The sequence below is a fragment of the Podarcis gaigeae genome (assembly GCF_964106915.1).
Source record: "Podarcis gaigeae genome assembly, chromosome: 3".
Lineage (NCBI taxonomy): Eukaryota > Metazoa > Chordata > Lepidosauria > Squamata > Lacertidae > Podarcis > Podarcis gaigeae.
Window position 1 is genome coordinate 81,619,250 of NC_139680.1, and position 19,590 is coordinate 81,638,839.

Sequence of the window (19,590 nt, forward strand, 5' to 3'; positions counted from 1 at the left end):
TTTCATACAAACCATAGTTTGAAAATTCTAAAAACTAACATATCTGTGAACTTGCAGTGTTCTCGTGTTTCTTCTGTACATTTGAATTGACTATCAGGTTGTCAGCTTTCACAAATTCATATGCAATGGGGTTTTGGATTTTAAGTTCCCAAAGAGGAGGTGTTGTTTCAACTTTTGATAGGCCTTCTGAGGTAGTAGTAGGTGGCACTTTGCTGAGAGCACAAACTGAAGATAACATATTCAGGTTGTTGCAAAACCTTGCCTATTTGTTTGCTTGTTTGCTTGCTTCTTTATATTGCACACTCTGAGAAGTTTAGAATGGTTTACACGGGAGTTTCCAGGTTATCTCCCTTAACAAACAGTTATTAGGCTAAGACCTACTGAGCTTTAACAGTGTAGCAGCAGCATGTGCCTGTTCCCTCTGAACTGAGTTTGTACGTACTATTTTTTTTTGTCCCCAAGTAACATGGTACAACATACAAGTTGGGCTTCCCTTTTACATGTGTGGTAAAAGGGAAGGAAATGGGAATAAGAAAAGCAGCATCTCTTGCTGGGTGAGCTTTAAGAACAAGCAGCTCAAAGTTCTGCTTGCTTTCATAAATAATATCCAATAAGTGGGTTGCTATTTGTATTCATCAGCTTTTAGTCAAGTTGTATTAGTTTCCACTAAGTGTGGAATTCTCTTTCTTTACTGTTTTGCCTGGCCATCTTTTGAAAAAGAATAGGAAAGATCAAGAAGAAAGGAGGGGAGATAGAATTTGGTAAAAGGATTTAACCAGAAGAAAGTCAAATAAAAAATGAGGCAAAATAGAAAAAATAAGTTACTTGATTTATACCTGGCATTTTGGCCTAGGATGAAATATCCAATTCAGGCCTAAAGCAATGGAGAAGCTATGCAGTCCTAAAGCAGTTGGCATAAAATATAATGGGGTAGATCCGGAAAAGCCCACAGAAGGGGGCTGCCTGGTGCTGATTTTACCATTCCTCTTCTCCCCCAGGCAAGCCTGTGAAAAACTGCTCCTGCAGGTTGGAGGGTCCTACTGAATAGTGTGAGCAGTTCACTTGTGGAATTTGCCTCTGCCCAATCTGGGGGATTCCCTTTAACTTCCCATGCTGCGGCCCACTTCTTCAGCCACAGAAGTGCGCCCCCGCCCCCGCCTTTTGAACAGACTTTTCAGTGAGTTGCCAGGAAAAGGAGGGGGCAGGAAAGTAATTATTTATTTATTTTAAATATTTATAATTATGACTTATACTAAATTATAATATATTTTAAGGAGTCGCCTTCTGTAGACTTTTCTTTGGATCCAACCCAGTAACAATAAACTATGCAAATATAAAACACTGTAGTTTTAAAACCGGCAAAAACTATGTAATGCATCAGAAGTCAGTTAACAAAGTGCCCTCTATAATAAAAATACCCATCTAAAAAGAGGAAGGGGATACCTCATAGATGTTTCTCAAAGTCTGAAAACTAGCACCATTTTGGGAAAACAATTCTGACCAAGAACTTATTTGATTCAGCAGATGCTGTCCAAAACATGAGGAGAATTGAGTATGTTTCTCTCAGATCATTGACTTATTTTTTATATATATAAGTGCTCCAGAAATACACTAGGAATATGGCAGTGCAGTTGCAACCAACGAAAAACACAGGATACTGTTCTTACATTCCTAAATCTCATTGCTGAGTTTTGAATGACTTTTCCTTGTCTTGCCTGAGCACTTGAAAAGACCCATTCCATTTCCTCCAGGCTAGGTGGAACGTGAAACTTTTTTCCATCACTTTCTTGGTTTCCAAAAGCAATGGAGGCCACTAGCTGCCTGTGGAGTTGAAGGAAGCCTCCTCTTTCTCTTGGGTCCCAAGCTTCAATAGACAGTCTTTGAAGTAAGTGGTCCAGGATTTTCATTGTGTATGAAGAATCTGTGTGCAGGCACAAATGGCTAATCCCACATTATGTATTTGGTAAAAATATTTTTTATTACCACACATCCAAATTACCAAGAGCAATTTGGGAAGGAGATTTTGCCTCTGCTGTAATGCGTAATAATGCTGTATTATGAATATATGTGAATTTACACTAACTTGCAAGATATCCACACATAGTTATAAGCTGTATTTGGAAGAAGTGGTCTGAAGGATCTTAATTTGACTTTAATGTTATTGGGACATAATTTGCCATTAATGTTGTTGGAAGTTTTTGCATGTCAGGTGTTGCATAGTACTTTGGAAAAGCCACACTGTTTTCTTTGTGACATCTGTATTAATGGATTATATATCATACATGCTGTTACTATGCTTACTTTTCAAGATACTTACCGTATTTTTGATGCAATATATCATTGGCCTTATTGAATTCATTGCCATAAGATATGGTGATGGACATAAGCTTATGTATCTTCTTTAAAAAAAGGATTATAAAAATCATCAATCAACGACTATAATGACAGTTAAAAATGGCATTTTCATTTTCAGATGTCTTGTACCTCTGATTACCATACTCTGGAAAAAGAGGGTTGTTAACTCAGTGGCATCTGACTGGTGCTGAATTATCACTGATCTCATTCAGAAAATTAGTTCTTCTATTCAGGAGATCAGAGTGTATCCTTACTGTACTCTACTGCATTAGATTAACAACATTGACGTTTAGAATCCTTTTGAACTATGCAGTTACTACCCTATTAAGAAAGTTTCTCAGTATTTTATTTTGGCATAATGGTTTGATCCATTGTTTCATCTATTCTCAGGTACATCCAATTTTTATTATCCATTCATTTTCACCTCTTGACTTCCTTTTCTGTTGCCTTTGCCTCGCATTTCCTTATATTGTGGATCGCTTCTTTATGCCTTACAGTGCAATACTGTTTACTCAAAAGTAAGACCTCTTGTATTCAGTGGGGCTTGCTCCAAGGTAGTGGACCTAGGATTGAAACCTTAGTAGCTGTAAAATACTTGTGTATTGTTTACGATACTATTAAAAAGTAAGGTAAAAGTTTTCAGTAGTACATTATTAGTCACTCAAAACTGTTTGCATCTGTTTGCTTGTACATATCATGTGAGCTCCCCCTAGTGGTTGAAGGAATATCTGTTCAATTTGAATAAGCTTTTTTGTCTCTAATTTTCTGGAGTAGGTATGAGTGTGTTCAACCTTTTGGGTCTGTGTAGCTTCTTTTCAATAAAGTCTGTCTCCTTGGTGGTTAATCTGAGTTCTTGTTTCTCCCTTGGTCTAGCCACCTACCACTTTTCCTTTCCCTCAACATTTTTCTTGTTTATTTGCACAGACGTGGTATAGTCTAAATACAAGACGAAGTCTATGCATTTGGCCAAGAAAATAGAATATCGCTATCCTTTTCATTGGTTCTACCACCCATACCAACTGCCTCAGTCCTTTTGTCCATTCAGAGGAAAATATGTCTGGTCCTCTCACCCCTTCTGGGATAGGCAACAACTCCGAGTAGAGGGCAACAGCAATTCCAGAGCATGTTCTCTTCCTCCTCTCAGTTCAAATACAAAAAAAAAAAAAAAAAAAATCAGTTCTGACACAACCCTGCCACCAGTGGGAGGTCATATTCTAAAGTACTGAGATAGGTGGTGGTCCATAACATTGGGCTGCTGGGTGCTGCAACGTTCTACAGCTGGAATTCGCTTCCATCCATCTCTGGTCTCTTAAGGATCCCCGAAAGAGGGGCAGCATTCTCTTTAAATGCTCCTGTACCGTACTGCAGCCGCTTGGGCTAACCCCAATGCATGTATCAAGCACTATACATTGTGAACCGCCCGGAAATCTTTGGATGAAGGGTGGTATATATATCTAATAAATAAAATAAGGTGGACTTCTTTGCTGCAGCTGAGACAGCTTTGGAGAAGTGTGTCCTACAACACGCTGTCCCTAATAGGTAGCCAGCCTTTTATTAATGTCCAACCCTACATGGGTCAGCTTGGGTATGACCCACATGATGTCATGATACACAAGAGAAAAGTTACCATTGGTACTTACCTGTGAAGGTTCTTTTTCATACATATAACATGATACCAGGACATCACCCTATTGTGGTTATACTGGCTGCCTAACTCCTTCTGTTAAAATTTCTGAAACTTGCCAGTTTTTCCCACATTCTAGTTTTCTCTAGGCAGGGACTGTTGCGTGTTTGCCTTTTTGTGTTTGCTGTTTGCTTCTTGTATACATGGCTTATCTGCGTGCAATTGGCTGTATGTACAACAAAGCACCAGAAGCCTCTTCAAATTGAGCAGCAATTTCTGCCTTCAACCACTTGGTGGAGCTCACATCCCACCTGATTTCATGATATGCATGAAAAATAACACTTCACAGGTAAGTACTAATGGTCTCACCTATTAGTATTATTCCAAATCCTGTGGATATATTCTAGACAAAAATATGATGGTTTTATGTAAATTTCAACAGCAAGTGGTTTGAAAATCTGTAAATGAGAGACTTCTTTGGTGTGAGGATTCTATAGCCCTTTCAGAATTGCAAGGCTCTGATGCCTAATTCTGAATGCATTACATGAAACTCCTGCTGATTTAACCATTAACATAATTAGTTTAATTGGTGTATATGTAGGCAAGTTCCCTACTTGCAGTCTAGGGAAGCCATTTCTATGTAGTTTAGGGGAAAACCCATGTACCCAAAGCTTTTATTTGGTGGTCTTTTGCAACAGATTCCAGTTCTGAGGAGGCAGCATGATTTTTAAACTGCAGTTTGCAATTTATGTGTGGAAGCTGCAGTAGAGAAGATATGGGGTGTGGGGGGGGACTCGTAACTGAATAGAGAGGTCCGTTATGATTAAATGTTGTCTTTGGACTACAACTACTGTCTTCATCTATTGCTTCCAGAAAAGGCAAATTCATTTTGCAACTAGTTCTGTTGGCTCCCTCCTGCGCTTTCTTAAACATTTGCCTAACTAGTAGTCTACACAAATGTGAACTGCATCAAAATGAAATGTTCTTGCTCATGATTCCAGTCAGGCTGCCATGACCTATTCCAAGATACCATACGCTTTGAGGTGTGTTGCGGGGGTGGGGGGAGAGTATTCTTCATGTGCCTGCATTTCTGATACGAATAACTATTAGCGGTTTTTGCTAAGTTTCATGTGTTCTTCACAGGAGAAGAGCTGTGTACTGACCTCATGTCAGATTGTTCCTTGGATTGTGCCTTCGGCTTCCAGACTGATGTCCACAACTGTAAGACCTGCCAGTGTCGCCCACGACCTAAGAAATGCAAACCCATAGTATGTGACAAGTACTGTCCATTTGGATACTTGTACGTATTCTTACTTTTAAAACATACTTATCACAATCCATAAACAAATAATACTGTGTAAAGCCCACTAACATTGTTCTATGTATAATAGGAAAACATGTAGCATGCAGAGTATGTAATAGACTCAGAAGTACATAGCAACATGGATAACTTTGAATGTATATACATTTACAAATGCTTTTGATTACCTAGAAATGGCAAAAAAATGATACTATAAAAAGAGAAGATTAGAACTTGAGAAGTATTTTCTTACTATCTCTTCTACCTCCTGTGGTCAGCTGAAATTGATGTGTGGGTTACTGAACAGTTGTTTGAGGAGCATTACTGAAGCGCCATCAGAAGAAATAGTTCGTGTGAATTCAGCCAAAAGAAAAACTTCTGCCAAATTCTGCTTAGCAAAGTACCCCTAATACCCCTTCTTAATGATATTTGGTCTCCCCTGAGCACTTTTATCTCATCCATCAGCCTAGGGGTGGGTATGTCCGCCTGTTTTGACTATGCTCACTCATGGCATGTGGCCCCTGGACGTTTGTCCATGAGGGAATATCATGCTGTGACTGACAAAGATTCTTTATCCCGTTTTACAATATTCCAGCCTTGATGGGTCATTGATTATTATGGCCAGATCCTCTCTCCCCAAGATGGGACCTCGATGGGCACTTACAAGCTACCTAATCTCATCCTTAAGGAAAAGTGTGACTCCAATCAATTTGTGATCACAATTTGTACTGCCTGAGCAGTTAAGCAGGATTCTTGGAACTGTGATGCCAAGCACCTGAGTGCTTGGCCCTTGCCTTTAAGGCAACCGAAGGCGATTACATAAAGATAGTGGTCAGTGCCTCCTTAGACTGATGGAGAATATAGCTCCACAATCTACAACAAGACTAAGTCACAACATTTTGGACAACTTACAGACAGTCTCCCATAATCTCTTTTGAGGCAAGGTGATTGGTGCATGTGGTCGCAGCTCAATTCAAGGGATCCCTGGATGTTAGAAATTATCTAAATCAATCCAGCCGCAAGTTCAGTTTCAGGATGGAGAGAAGTCATTATCACCTTGTTTGATATACTGATGAGGAACTGGCCGGGGGGGGGGGGATAGGCTGTTGGTTCTGCTGGACTTCTCTTCAGCTTTCACTACCATCACCATTATAAGTTTCCAGGTTGCCTGGTTGGGATAGGACTTGGATGCACTTTGCTGCAGTGGCTCCTGGTCCTTCCCAGAGAGACAAACCAAAAGGAACTACTGTGGAACTACTTTTAGTTGCTTCGCTGCTGGTATGTGGTGTTTCCACATGGTTCCCATCTTGTTCCCGCGTGAAACCACTGGGAGAGGTCATCCAGTGATTTGGAGTGCTGTGTCATCAGTAAATAGATGAGACCCAGCTCTAGTTCTCTTTTTCATTTGTGTTTAGAGAAGCTGGTGAAATTTAACCATTGGGTCAGACTCTGTACTGGTGCCGCATCTGGTGGATAAGATGATGTCTGCACTTGAAATTTTGAATAAAGACTGATGCATCTTGTATATTCCTACATGTAATGGGTTTCTTAGTTTTTTCTTCTGAACTCAGAAAGAAGATAAGACAAGGCCACAGCCAAAATCTTAGTGAAATAGTTTAGACAAGAATTACTTTTTCTCTGTTCTGAGATAGCCTGGATAGCTCAGTTGGTTAGAGTGTGGTGCTATGGATGCCAAGGTTGCAGCTTTGATCCCCATATGGGGTAGCTGCATATTCCTGCATTAAAGGGGATTGGGAATAGATGGTCCTCAAGGTCCCTCCCAACTCTACAATTCTATGAACAGGAGTAGCTGTGCCAAGCTCTATTAAAAAAAAACATAGGAAAAGATATATCTTTCTTAAGTTACCTATAATTTTCTGTGGCTGCTGCTAGTGTCAGCACACACTTCTAAGTGTTGTCAATTCAAATATGGGATTGTAGCTGTTCGCACAGATGTCCAGCCAACTGAGTTTCTGAGCACAAGGTTGGCCTAAGTGGTAATGGTTCTTTTAAGGTTTTAAGGTAAGCTTACGAGATAGATATGCCAGACCTTTCTAAAATGTTGATTCTGGTATTCATGTGCATCTTTCTTTTCTGATTTCTCATAGTATTAGATCCTTCTATAAATTTACAGTGCAATCCTTATACTCCAAAGTATGTCCCACTTTGTGTAGCTCCATAGTAAATGTTTTTAAAATCACAATCTTAGGGCCCAAGTAAATTTTACACATGCATGCATGGATTTTGTACCTCCTCAAGTCTTTTTTTTTTAAGCTGCAATGAGCCCAATTGCAGGTAGAAGGTGATATTCACCTTAAGTTTTACTCAACATAGACCAATTAAAATTAATGTGCTTGACTTAACTTAGGTCCATTAATTTCAGTAGGTTTACTCAGAGTTTGCAGGGGAAGGAGCTATAAACTTGATGTCATTTTCCCAGCTAAAATCCCACACAGGTGCTTTTTTGCACCTAGAAAGAAAGAAAACACCTTTAGAGGTGGGGCGGTTAGTTTTTGTTGTGAAAACTCTATAGCAGGAATACAGAATTTCTGGCACACAGGACAATCTTGGCCCACCTGGAAGTCCAGGTTACGGCAGCTTGTGAAGCCATATCCCCCAAACCACGGTCACCTATCCATCAGCTGACAACCCCATCCTGTGGGGAATGTGTTAGCGAAACCAGCCCCTTCAGCCAGCAGAATTTAACCATCACTCATCAGCTAGAACAGAGGGTTCTGTTCTGGGAGTTATTTTGCCAGCATATTCCCTGGGGAATGCACTGGGGAATGAGATTCATGTATTGAGCAGGAAGCTCTGGTGAGCAGACAGTTCAGGTCTGCTGGATGCTGCTTTAGCATCACATTCCTGACAGGCACTGCAATGGTGAAGCACAACCCTTTCCCCCACGTGGGTGGGAGCCACCACCTATCAGTCACCTGATGTCTCTGTGACATCATGTTTGGTCAGTGGTTGGAGGAAATCTGACCCACCAGGTCAAAAGTGTTCCACACTCCTGCTCTATAGGAGAAGGGTTACCACCACCATAGTTTCAGTCCTGAGGTGGGGGAAGCTGCTGTTTTCTTTAAAAGTTATAAAAGATTGCAAGTAATCAAAAACTTGTAATCTTGTTTACACAATTGTTGTCTAGTTTTGTTGTTTCTTTACCTATGAGATGGAGAAGAGTTCATAATGTTCTGTAATTTGTAGGTGTTTTTATATGCACACCAAAACAGTTGTTCCTAAGTGATGTTATAAACAGGACCTTGCTGCAAGCCATCTCACAATACAAACAAAAGGCTTAAATTTCTTCTACAAGGTTTTTTTTTTCTTTTTGTTTCACTCCCTTTGAGAACAGAATTATAATTAAATAACTTTCAACATTTGTCATTTCAGGGGGGGAAATGTAGTAATTACAAATGTTCAGGCTGCTTTTTAAAGTATAACTATTCAAAATATATATCTTTTTAAATCGTGTAGGAAGAACAAACATGGATGTGAAATTTGCCGCTGTAAAAAATGCCCAGAACTTTCATGTGGTAAGATTTGTCCAATGGGCTACCAGCAAAACAATCAAGGATGCCTTGTCTGCAAATGTACAGGTAGACTCAACTCCTTCAGAGCTGTTTCTTTTCAACCCATTTTGATATTAAGCAAAATGTAGTATGTCTTGAAAGTGAGTCCTATCTAACCCCAACTATAATAACAATAATAATGATGGTGGTAATTAATTAATTAATTAATAGGAATTTGAAAATGAAAAACTTGAACAAGCAGATTCAATTATTGCTTATTTTATTCAATCTATAAAAAACCCTGTATAGTATCATATTCTTAAAAGTGTTTTTATACCCACAGTTAAAAGATCACTGTACATTATAGATGTCAATTATTTGAAAAATGGCCAATTATTTGTAGTGGATTCATTATGCACCCTTATCCAGAGCATCTATGTAGACATAGGGCTGTTAGGTGCATGTGTTTCGTTGGATAATTCTAATTGGCATTCAGAGGAATGGACACATGGATCTTCATTTCTCTTGAACTGACCACAGAAGCCCTTGTGATGTGAGCATTACTCAAGGAAAGGATCAGGACCAGGATATTGGTCCTTAGTGTAAGATACAAGTTCTCAGTAAGAAACAGTGGTATAAAACAGATCTGTGCAACCCTACAGCCCTTTAATACCTAGCATACTACTACTACTACTAATAATAATGATGATGATGATGATGATGATGATAATGATAATAATTATTATTTATTTATACCCCACCCATCTGGCTGGGTTTCCTCAGCCACTCTGGGCGGCTGTTGGCTAGGTAGATCTTAAACAGAAGGAGAGGAGGCAATGAGTAACTGTTCTCCAGACTTCAATACCCAAAATAGTTGGGAAATGTTCACAATCTTCAGTTAGATCGCTCTCCCATTCATTCTGAAAGATAGTATCCCTTTTGGTGGATACATACAGGAGAATACTACTTCATGAATGCAGTGTTTGAATATTCTTCTGTTATCAACTTTTGAAAAAATAAACCTACAGATCTCTTTCTAGTTCTTTGAGTTTGTTCCCATTAACTATTAAATGTTCTGTATGTTTGCCCTTCAGCATTCTGCTGTTGGAAGTGTATTAGAAATCTATGCTATACATAGCCTCTCAGTCTGAACATTTTACTAAGTTGCTACAACAAATACAAGAGAAGATTTAGCTGTTGGTTGTTATTACCATCCTATTAATGCACTGGTTGTTTTTTAAAAAACAAACTCGTACAGAGATACCAGCTTCTGTAATGCCACCAGCGAAGGCAGGTTCTTGCTTGTCAGTGGATGGACACCGTCACGAAAATGAAGAAAGTTGGCATGATGGCTGCCGCGAATGCTACTGTCATAATGGACGGGAGATGTGTGCTTTGATCACCTGCTCTGTACCAAACTGTGGCAATCCCACCATACATCCAGGGCAATGTTGCCCATCATGTCCAGGTACCATTTTGTGTTCCCTATTGGGCTATAAAGCACACCTTGCTTTCTATCTGCATCTCTTTTTCTCCTTTTGGAGGAAAATTGAACAGTAAAGACAAAGTATTTTGTCTCCACATAATTCTGCCTTGAACTTTGTAAGTTAACAATTGACACTAAGTTTATATATCACAAATGTTCAGTTTTAGCCATAAAATATATTGCCTAGTATTTTTTCTGAGTGCTGTTAGCATTTTAATTTAATGCAGACAAATAAAGTCTTGAGAACAGAAGGAAGGAGGTGTACTTCACCATTTAGCAGTTTTTATTTCCAATAAAGGGGGAGGGGAGTAGAATTCTCTAAATTTTAGATGCACGTACTGTGAGGCAGACAGCATAATATTTCTCAAATTCTGTCCCAGTTGCTGCCAACCTGTCAGTGACTTTTGAATCCAATTTATTAGTTGAGTTAGTATTTTTTCTTACTGCATATGTTCACCTATTTCATACTCTATGCACAGAGTTCACCGTGATGTGGCAAGGAAACTAATCCAAACATCACTACAAACTATTGCTTTTTCTTGAATCATAACAGAATCTGAATCACTGTGTGTATGTGTTAGCCTAGTGCCTAAAGCAGTGATGGCTAACTGCAACTCTCATTATACTTGACCATTGGAGCACTGGAATACAAATTTGTATTCAAGCCCAGAATTTAGGTCAGGGTTTGAATACTAATCTGTATATTTCATTTTCATGCTGTGTTCATTTTCAGATGTATACCTTGCAAGCAGCTATCAGGTGTGTCAAATGCACATTAAGCATTATGGGGGACAATTTTAAAGTGTTGGGTTTAGCAAGGTTTCTGTGCTCCGTTTCAAGGTTATAAGTAGCATGCAAGAGTCTAGTTGCTGCCCACTGGTTTTATAGTGAAAGGAAAAAGGTAGCATGAAAAATTATGGACAAAAGTAGATCACTGAAGATGAGAGGGTTAGGCTTTCTAGGAAACATGGTTATTCTGGGAGACCTGACTCAGAAATCAGAAGTAAGGAAGGAATCTACTATTACCCTCCTTGCATATAAAAGTCCTGTGCAGTACAGTATTGAAACGCTTGACCCAGGGAAAGGGGGAGATGGTGTGAGGAAGCTCAGTCGATTTTTATGTCAAGGATTGATTTGTAGGTTTTAAATTTAGCCCTTGTTTGATCTTTTGTTTTGCCCCTAAGCTACTTTGGATGGGCATTTGTCCAGAAACATGATCTAAAAAACACATTTTCTTAATAGTCATTTACTGTTGTGATCTTGACATATTGCTAATAATTCTTTCAAACTTCGAAGATGAGTTGTGTAAGGAAAAAGGACCGAGGACAGCTATGTTATTGGTATTCTAAAGTTGTTGTGAGACTGGTAGCCATGGTAACATTCTGTGCCTCGTTTTACATTTATTTATATGGAATATTCATTACTGGTGATTCGTAGTTAGTTTAAATTTCCTTGGCTCTGGCACATATGAGATAGCATGCGGAAAAATAGTGTTACTAAATCGCACTGCTGATGAAATACAGGAAACTGGGTTTTTAACATAATAATGTTGTACTATATATTTTTTTTACATGTTATCTATGCATAAACAGGTTCATAAATCTATTGTTGCAAAACTTAATGTGTTGCTTGAATTCCGCAGAGTCTAATTTTCTGTTACTTTGTTTTGGGGTTCTTTTCCTCCCCTCAGATGAATCCCTTGTGCAGAAGCCGGAACTCAGTGGTCCAACCATCTGCTATGTTCCAGGAGGAGAGTATTTTTTGGAAGGAGATACGTGGAATATTGATACTTGTACACAGTGCACATGTCATAATGCACGAGTTTTATGTGACACGGAAGTCTGCCCACCTCTTCTTTGTCGGAACCCCTCCCGTACTCAGGACTCATGTTGTCCTCAGTGCCCAGGTTAGCATTACTTTCCAAGTTTCAGCATACACTTCCCAGTTGTTTGTTCTCTCTATGCAGGACGCTGTTCTAAAATATGATACTTAATCCCTGTTAAAGTGTGCAAGAAGTAAGGTAAACGTGACAATTATTGAACAAAAGTCTGTGAAGCTAGAAGAGTGTTTAGTAGGGCTGAAAGCTCTGATACAGATAGCATAACCTGTGGCTAACAGGAAGTATGAGAGCCAGCATGCAGATATTCAGTCATAAATCAATACGTTCTTAACAAGAATTACTGAAAAGTTATTGGCTTAATTAGATATTCATTTACTATGATGCAGAACTTTTACTATGGGTTGTTCAGTTGTGCAAGCACAAGTCCTTGCATGAACAGGAAAGCTTCATTGGATACAACTCACTATTTATAACTCTCTCATCAAAACAGGTATTAAAATTTGTTTTCCTGAAAAAGTGTTGTAAACTTAATCCAGCAAAAATTCACTTCAGACTTAAGCCCTCTTTTTTTTTAAAAAAAAAAAGTTTTAATTTTAATTTAATTTTAACTTTAAATACAGATAAAATTACAGGTAAATTTTCTGTACTTGCCAAGTTGCTCCTTTAACTTTGTGAGACCCACTACTGTTGATTAAGCTATGTTGATTATGCCCCAGAAGTAGTGCAGCCTTTGTATTCAGGGAAGGTATGTGTGGATCAACTTCCTGACGGGCATGGCTAAATTAACAGCTAGCTGTACTTTCTCATAATGCTATCTCAAAGTTGTACCTCTTTTTCTCCAAATGCAAGTCTATAGTGATATAAGAATGAGGGAACTGTGTGATAGGTAAAGTTGCCAAAATTCAGAAATCTTTCATGACTTGTATGTACTTTGTATCACAAAAAACTGTGCAGATAAGCCTTTAAATAAAAATTACACTATGAAAGATAGGAGAGCAACTGTTGAGAACTAAATTGCTCACCAAAGTCATTTCCTAGATTTTGCCTGAGTGGACTGGAGGGCATTCATTTAACAGGCTGACTCCTCCCACTGGTTTGGATAGGCAGGGCCTTGCAAGTCTTGATTGCTTATTTGCATGCTTATATTTTTAGATGAGCCGGTTCAGCCATCCTTGTCAAGCAACGAGAGCATGCCCAGCTACTGCAAAAATGACGATGGTGATATTTTCCTGACTGCTGAATCCTGGAAGCCCAATGTTTGTACCAGTTGCATTTGCATGGATGGTGAAATCAGCTGCTATTCTGAGTCTTGCCCTCCAGTATCTTGTGACAGACCTGTTTTGAGAAAGGGACAGTGTTGTCCTTATTGTATAGGTAAGTTCTGAAAAGGGGAAAGAATGATGTGATAGGAGGGCTTTTAATCAGTTACTCCATATCATGGTGTCTTCTCAATTTTTACCACCTTTGACTTCTATGCTTTATTTCTGGTGTATCCTGCTGTTTCTGCTGAGAACAGTGATACTATTTTTATTAATACTATTAGCAGATATATTTTTATATATGTCATCTTCTAACATGAAAGTATTTCATAGGATTGAGAATGTGTTGTTGCATTTTGGGCCAAAATAGGTTCTTATTTTCATCAGTCCAGAATCCAGCCATAATGAGTCATGCCTTGCTCCCACTAAAAGCAGTGGAACCTGACTTAACTGAAAACTGTATTTCATTGGTGCCAATGGAGCTGAAGGGTGCATCTAGACATTAAACGGTGTTGGTTGGTTTTTAATGCAGTGGCATTATCCTTTAATCTCTTATTTAAAATTTTATTTAGTAAGGAAAATCTGCTGCAAAAAGATTATCTTTAGCTATTAAGAGGACCCTCTTCTGTCTAGAAACAGATTTAATTTATAATAACTCTTGCCCCCACCCCAGCATACAAAGAATTACATATGCAAACACTCCTATTTTTGGCAGCACTGCACATTGAAACAGTGTTTTTTTGATCCCACTCATCCTGGCACAGTCCATGGTTCGATACCATGCATTTGGCTTCTATTTGTTGTCAACAGCATAAAATTACTGTGCAGAAGAGAGACCAGATGCACATAAAAGTGCCTCCCTCAGCAATGAACCTTGGGAACAGCCAGTGTTTTACATGCCTTCAGTATGGCAGATGTATATTCAAAAGACCAAGATTCTGAACAGATTTTTTAACAGATAGGTGAAGGTTGTGGCTGGGTGCTTGATGGAATTTTTTAACGTCCAGACTCCAGGACAGCCTTCCCCAACCTAGAGTCATCCACAAGTTTTAAATTAAATCTCCCATCATCTCGGACCATCGGCCATGCTGATGGCATTTGTAGTCCCAAATATCTAGGGGTCATTTGGCTGATATTTTAATCCCATCACATCTGTAATAAGCCTCAGGTTATTGTGTTTCTTCAACACCCCTCTTCCACTGCGGTCTCCCCACACTACATAGAAGTCAATACCCAAATCATGCCTTCCTAGTTGTTCACTGTAGAGTAATCCCCTAAACCTGGATACTGAAATATTTTCTCAGCAATTTCTGAATAGGGAAGATTCTAGAAATGACCCAGTAACCCAGAAATGTATGAACCATGATATAAGGATAAAATGGAGGAATCATGTGCACCCCAGCGAGCATCTTGGAGGAAAGTTAGAATTAAAATGTAGCAAATAGAAAACATTGTAAGTAATAATTCATAAAGTTACTAAAGTTACTGATTTTAGCAATTTAGGGTTGTGACTGCAGTGCAGGAAAGGGCAAAACAATTGTGTCTAGTGCTGTCACACAATGGCTCTGATACCATATTGGCATCCATTGCCCACTTCTTGCCCTCAGAACATACCATTCCCACTGGGAGGAACCTTACATAATACTGCCCAGCAGCTGGTGGGATGCCAAAAGATCACCTAAGCCAAATACCCCAGCCCAGAATAAGAGTGGTTTTGGTTTGCTTTGTTAGAGAAGTTTCATGCATCTCTGCTTGAGTTTCTGAAACTTTTAAAATATAATTAAACAATAGTTGTATTAAGCATAGACATATATAGTTTTTATTTTCAATTTCATTGGAAACCAAGAGAAATAAGAACTATGGACTTATTTTACTTAAGGTATCTTCAGTAAAACCAGTTTTGGTTTTAGCATAATGGCTCTATTAATATTTTTTTCCAGTACATTTAAGTCTTTCCACTGCTTATCAGGTATAAGGCAGACTGTTATTACCATTTCACAGAGGAGGAATTAATGCAGAGAAAGGAGACTAACCTAATGACTTCATAACTAACTGAGCAAAGGTTTTAACTCTGATTTTGCTGGTTAGTATTGATACTCCAGTCACAACACCACATTAAATACATACATTATCTATTTTATAAACTGAAAAACATTTAAATACCGTATTTTTCGTCCCATAGGACGCTCCGTCCCATAGGACGCACCTACTTTTTGGGGGGAGAAATAAAGGGGGAAAAATTTCCTTTATTTCCCCCCAAAAAAACCAGGTCGGGGAACAGTGGGATGGCGGTGCTGCGCCTCCCTGCTGTCCCCCGAGCTTGTGGGGCTGGCCCATGTCTGCCTGGCGCGAGGGGCGCTCTGCTTCAGGGCGCCCCGCACGTCGGGCGGCAGGCTACAGTCCGCAGCATGGGGAGCCCTCTGTTTCAGGGCGCCCCACGCGCCCCCCGGGTGCGCAAGGCTTGCCAACACCAGCACGGAGCACGGGGCGTCCTCCGAAGGGCGCCCCGTGCTCCGCGCTGCCAGCTGCCGCCCGCAAGCCTTGCGCTCCCGGGGGGAGATCCCCCGGGTGCGCAAGGCTTGCGGACACGTGCGTGGAGCACGGGGCGTCCTCTGGAGGGCGCCCCATGCTCCGCGCTGCAGGCTGCCGCCCGCAAGCCTTGCGCTCCCGGGGGGAGATCCCCCGGGTGCGCAAGGCTTGCAGACACCAGCGCGGAGCACGGGGCGGCCTCCAAAAGGCGCCCCGTGCTCCGTGCTCCGCGCTGCCGCCCGCAAGCCTTCGGCTCCCGGGGGAGATCCCCGGGTGTGCAAGGGTAGCGGACACCTGCGCGAAACACTGGTCGTCCTCCGGAGGGCGCCCCGTGCTCCGCGCTTCAGGCTGCCGCCCGCAACCCTTGCGCGCCCGGGGGAACTCCCTCCGGGCATGCAAGGCTTGCGGATAGCTTCCTGGAGCCTGGAGAGCGAGAGACGTCGGTGCGCACCGACGCCTCTCACTCTCCTGGCTTCAGCGAAAGCCTGCATTCGCCCCATAAGACGCACACACATTTCCCCTTCATTTTTGGAGGGGGAAAAGTGCGTCTTATAGGGTGAAAAATACGGTACATACATTATCTATTTTATAAACTGAAAAACATTAACACAAAAATGTTTTGATTTCTCACTAACTGAAAAAGTTGAAGAGAACAATTCAGATCTCAGAAGATCTGCAAAATTTATTTGATTCCTTTCTCCTCATAACGGAACTTCAGTACCTGCTATATATTATTTGATTAGCAGTAAACAGATGCTTCCAGTCAAGAGCAGAATGTCAACCTGCCACGCAACGACAACAACAAATCATCTAGTCCCCAAGGCAGGGTCTATAATCACTTGTTTCTCTTTCTCAATTACTCTGAAATGGCTTTCTAAACTCCCAATTGTGGCAATGTTATTTCAACAGAAGACACAACATCAAAGAAGGCAGTGTGTCACTTTAATGGGAAAACATACGCAGATGAAGAGCGTTGGGATATTGATAGCTGCACACACTGCTACTGTCTGCAGGGTCAGACCCTTTGCTCCACAGTCAGTTGCCCTCCTCTTCCTTGTGTGGAGCCCATCAACGTGGAAGGAAGTTGCTGTCCCATGTGTCCAGGTAAGTTATGTTCATATTTATGTTAAGAGTTTATCAGGAATTTTGCACATGCATAAAATAATCACTTTGTCTAGACATGCAAATACTATGCAAATCCAGGATTGCAAGACATACTGGTAACCAAACTGTCTCCTTTGAAACCTTCACAGCAAATATCTTACAATCTAGCTACTGTATTGAGAAAGATAAGACGACACTGCTGGTATCATTTAGACCAGGCATCCCCAACCTGTGGCCCTCCAGATGTTTTGGCCTACAACTCCCATGATCCCTAGCTAACAGGACCAATGGTCAGGGATGATAGGAATTGTAGTCCAAAACATCTGGAGGGCCGAAGGTTGGGGATGCCTGATTTAGACTGAGGATTAAGTAAACATTTTGTTTTTGTTTCAGATATAATATATCTTGAATCAGGATTTGGAATACAGCAAATGAATATTTTCCTGTTTTCTCTCAGAACAAATAATTCAGCCATTCAAATATGCTTCAATAAACAGAAATGCCTTATTTATTTATTTATTTATTTATTTATTTATATATATCACAGTTTTTAAGTTTTGCTTGTTCTACAGTGTTTTATTTGGCCTATTTCAGATGTTAAGTAAACTGTGATTTAACATTAGGTAGCCATAGGTTCACACACTCCCCTACCCATTTTGTCCTCTCAGGTATAACTGTTTGAAAATAAGCTGTAGCTGAACCACAGTTTGCCCTTTTTGGATCTAACAATAAATTACAGCTACTGTTAAAGAGGAAGCAACTTTCTCAAATCTCCTCCATGCATCTGTACTGGAGGAAGAGAGAAGAGCACATAAGCCTACTTATTGTGCCTTTTTCCAGTAGTGACACACTTAGAACAGGCCTTTGTTTAAATTATTTTATTTTTGATGACTCAAAAATTACCTTCTTGGTCATGTTCAGGAACAACAAATGTGCCAGAAAATATCAAGAAAAACATTAATGAAGTATCAAAAGGTATCTCAAACACTTCATAGTTTTACTTTAGCCTCATGATAGAAGCAGTAGGTGGGCAGGATAGAGTAAAACATTAAAATGCAGGAAATGTATGGGATGAAGCTTAATGGCTATAAGTTCCTTTGACAATTTTCTTTTTTTTTAATAGAAATGTATGTACCTGAACCTACCAACATTCCAATTGAGAAGACAAATCATAGAGGAAATAATGAACTGGAAGCACCAGTTTGGCCTACACACAGTGAAAATGACATTGTTCATATCCACAGAGGTAAATTGTATTTCATGTCATGAATCAGAGGCTGCTTGGGAGGGGTTTTTGCTCAAAATCACTTTTTGGAGTCTTTTAAAAAACATATCCATGACTAAGAGAACCAGGTATCACTACAGAGCCTAAGTCCAGTATCTACCGCCATGCTTCTCTTCTTTTTTCTTCTTCTCTTTTTACATCCAACTACTTAGGAGTTTCTGCTTATATTGATACAAGCATTGTACGTTTAGTCTACATTCACCCACATCACCTATTGTAGATGCCTTTCCAATCAACCTCATATCTCACCTTTGTCTTATAGCAATAAGACAATAGGAAAAGCCTCTAAATTCATGTGGTTTCATCAGATTAAAACAACCAGAGGCAAAGCAGATAATAAACAGAAGGATTATTTCTTTTGGGGTAATCAGTGTAGTTGCTGCATTAAAAAAAATAAATTCAAGCAATTCTAACTACGGTTTTAATTCTGTTAAGATGTTAAATTGGAATTGGATCAGTGAATATAAATGTATAGAAAGCTTTCAATAACTCATCTTCTCAAATAGTATGCCAATAAATTATAAGAAATATCTAGCTCCAGTTAAGACTTACTTACGGAACAGTGATATCTGCATTGGGCCCATTGCTGTCACTTGATGACATCAGGGATAGCTCAGGATTCCATGGCCCCTGAGATTACTGTGCTTTGCTTTCTGTTGGCCATTGTATGGGGGCTGCTGCTGCTAGTAGCTTCTGCCTACTGTTTGGGCAGGTGCGTTGAGGCATCCCTCACTGGAAGGGCTTCCTTGCCAACAGTGTGGTCACAATGTTGTGTAAAATGATAAACTCAAGATGACAGTCAATTCAAAAGGCTGAGTAGTGCACCTGTGGCTCTCCAGATGTTGGACTTGCAAACTCTGTCCACTTCAGCCAACACTGCCAGTAGTCAGGGAATTGGGAGCTGCAGTCCCAATAATGTTTGGAGGGCCAAAGGTTACCCACCCCTATTGTAAAGAGTAAGGAAGAAGAGGTGATCCTTTAGGTATGTTGGATTCAAACATTATGGACTTTACCAGAATCAGTTCCCTTCCATGTCTTCAATAGGATGTTTTAGTGCCATGGAAATATTTCATGCATTTTACTGTAATTTCTACTGTAATTTTATAGTATTCTTTCACTTTGTTGTTACATGTCATCTTATTATGTAAGATAATGCATAGCCAAGGTAACTTGATAGGGTAAAGTGTAGAATTATTGTTACTCACGGTAGCAGTTATGGTGTCTTGCCTTGGGATTTTAAAAATAGTGACATGATGGAGCTGTTCTGATTCTCTATTAGGGGTGTTATTTAATTGT

The 19,590-nt window shown here is 39.9% G+C and overlaps 1 protein-coding gene across 2 annotated transcripts in view; it reads left to right on the top strand.

The window, feature by feature from the left end:
- Nucleotides 1-19,590, top strand: part of CRIM1 (cysteine rich transmembrane BMP regulator 1) — a 125,626-nt gene that overhangs the window by 101,685 nt on the left and 4,351 nt on the right. For both annotated transcript variants that reach the window (XM_083732220.1, XM_083732221.1), the window contains 7 exons: nt 5,123-5,279; nt 8,757-8,878; nt 10,050-10,259; nt 11,968-12,183; nt 13,270-13,491; nt 16,815-17,009; nt 18,133-18,255. In XM_083732220.1, coding sequence (XP_083588346.1) covers nt 5,123-5,279; nt 8,757-8,878; nt 10,050-10,259; nt 11,968-12,183; nt 13,270-13,491; nt 16,815-17,009; nt 18,133-18,255 — 1,245 coding nt within the window. The remainder of the gene's footprint in view (nt 1-5,122; nt 5,280-8,756; nt 8,879-10,049; nt 10,260-11,967; nt 12,184-13,269; nt 13,492-16,814; nt 17,010-18,132; nt 18,256-19,590) is intronic.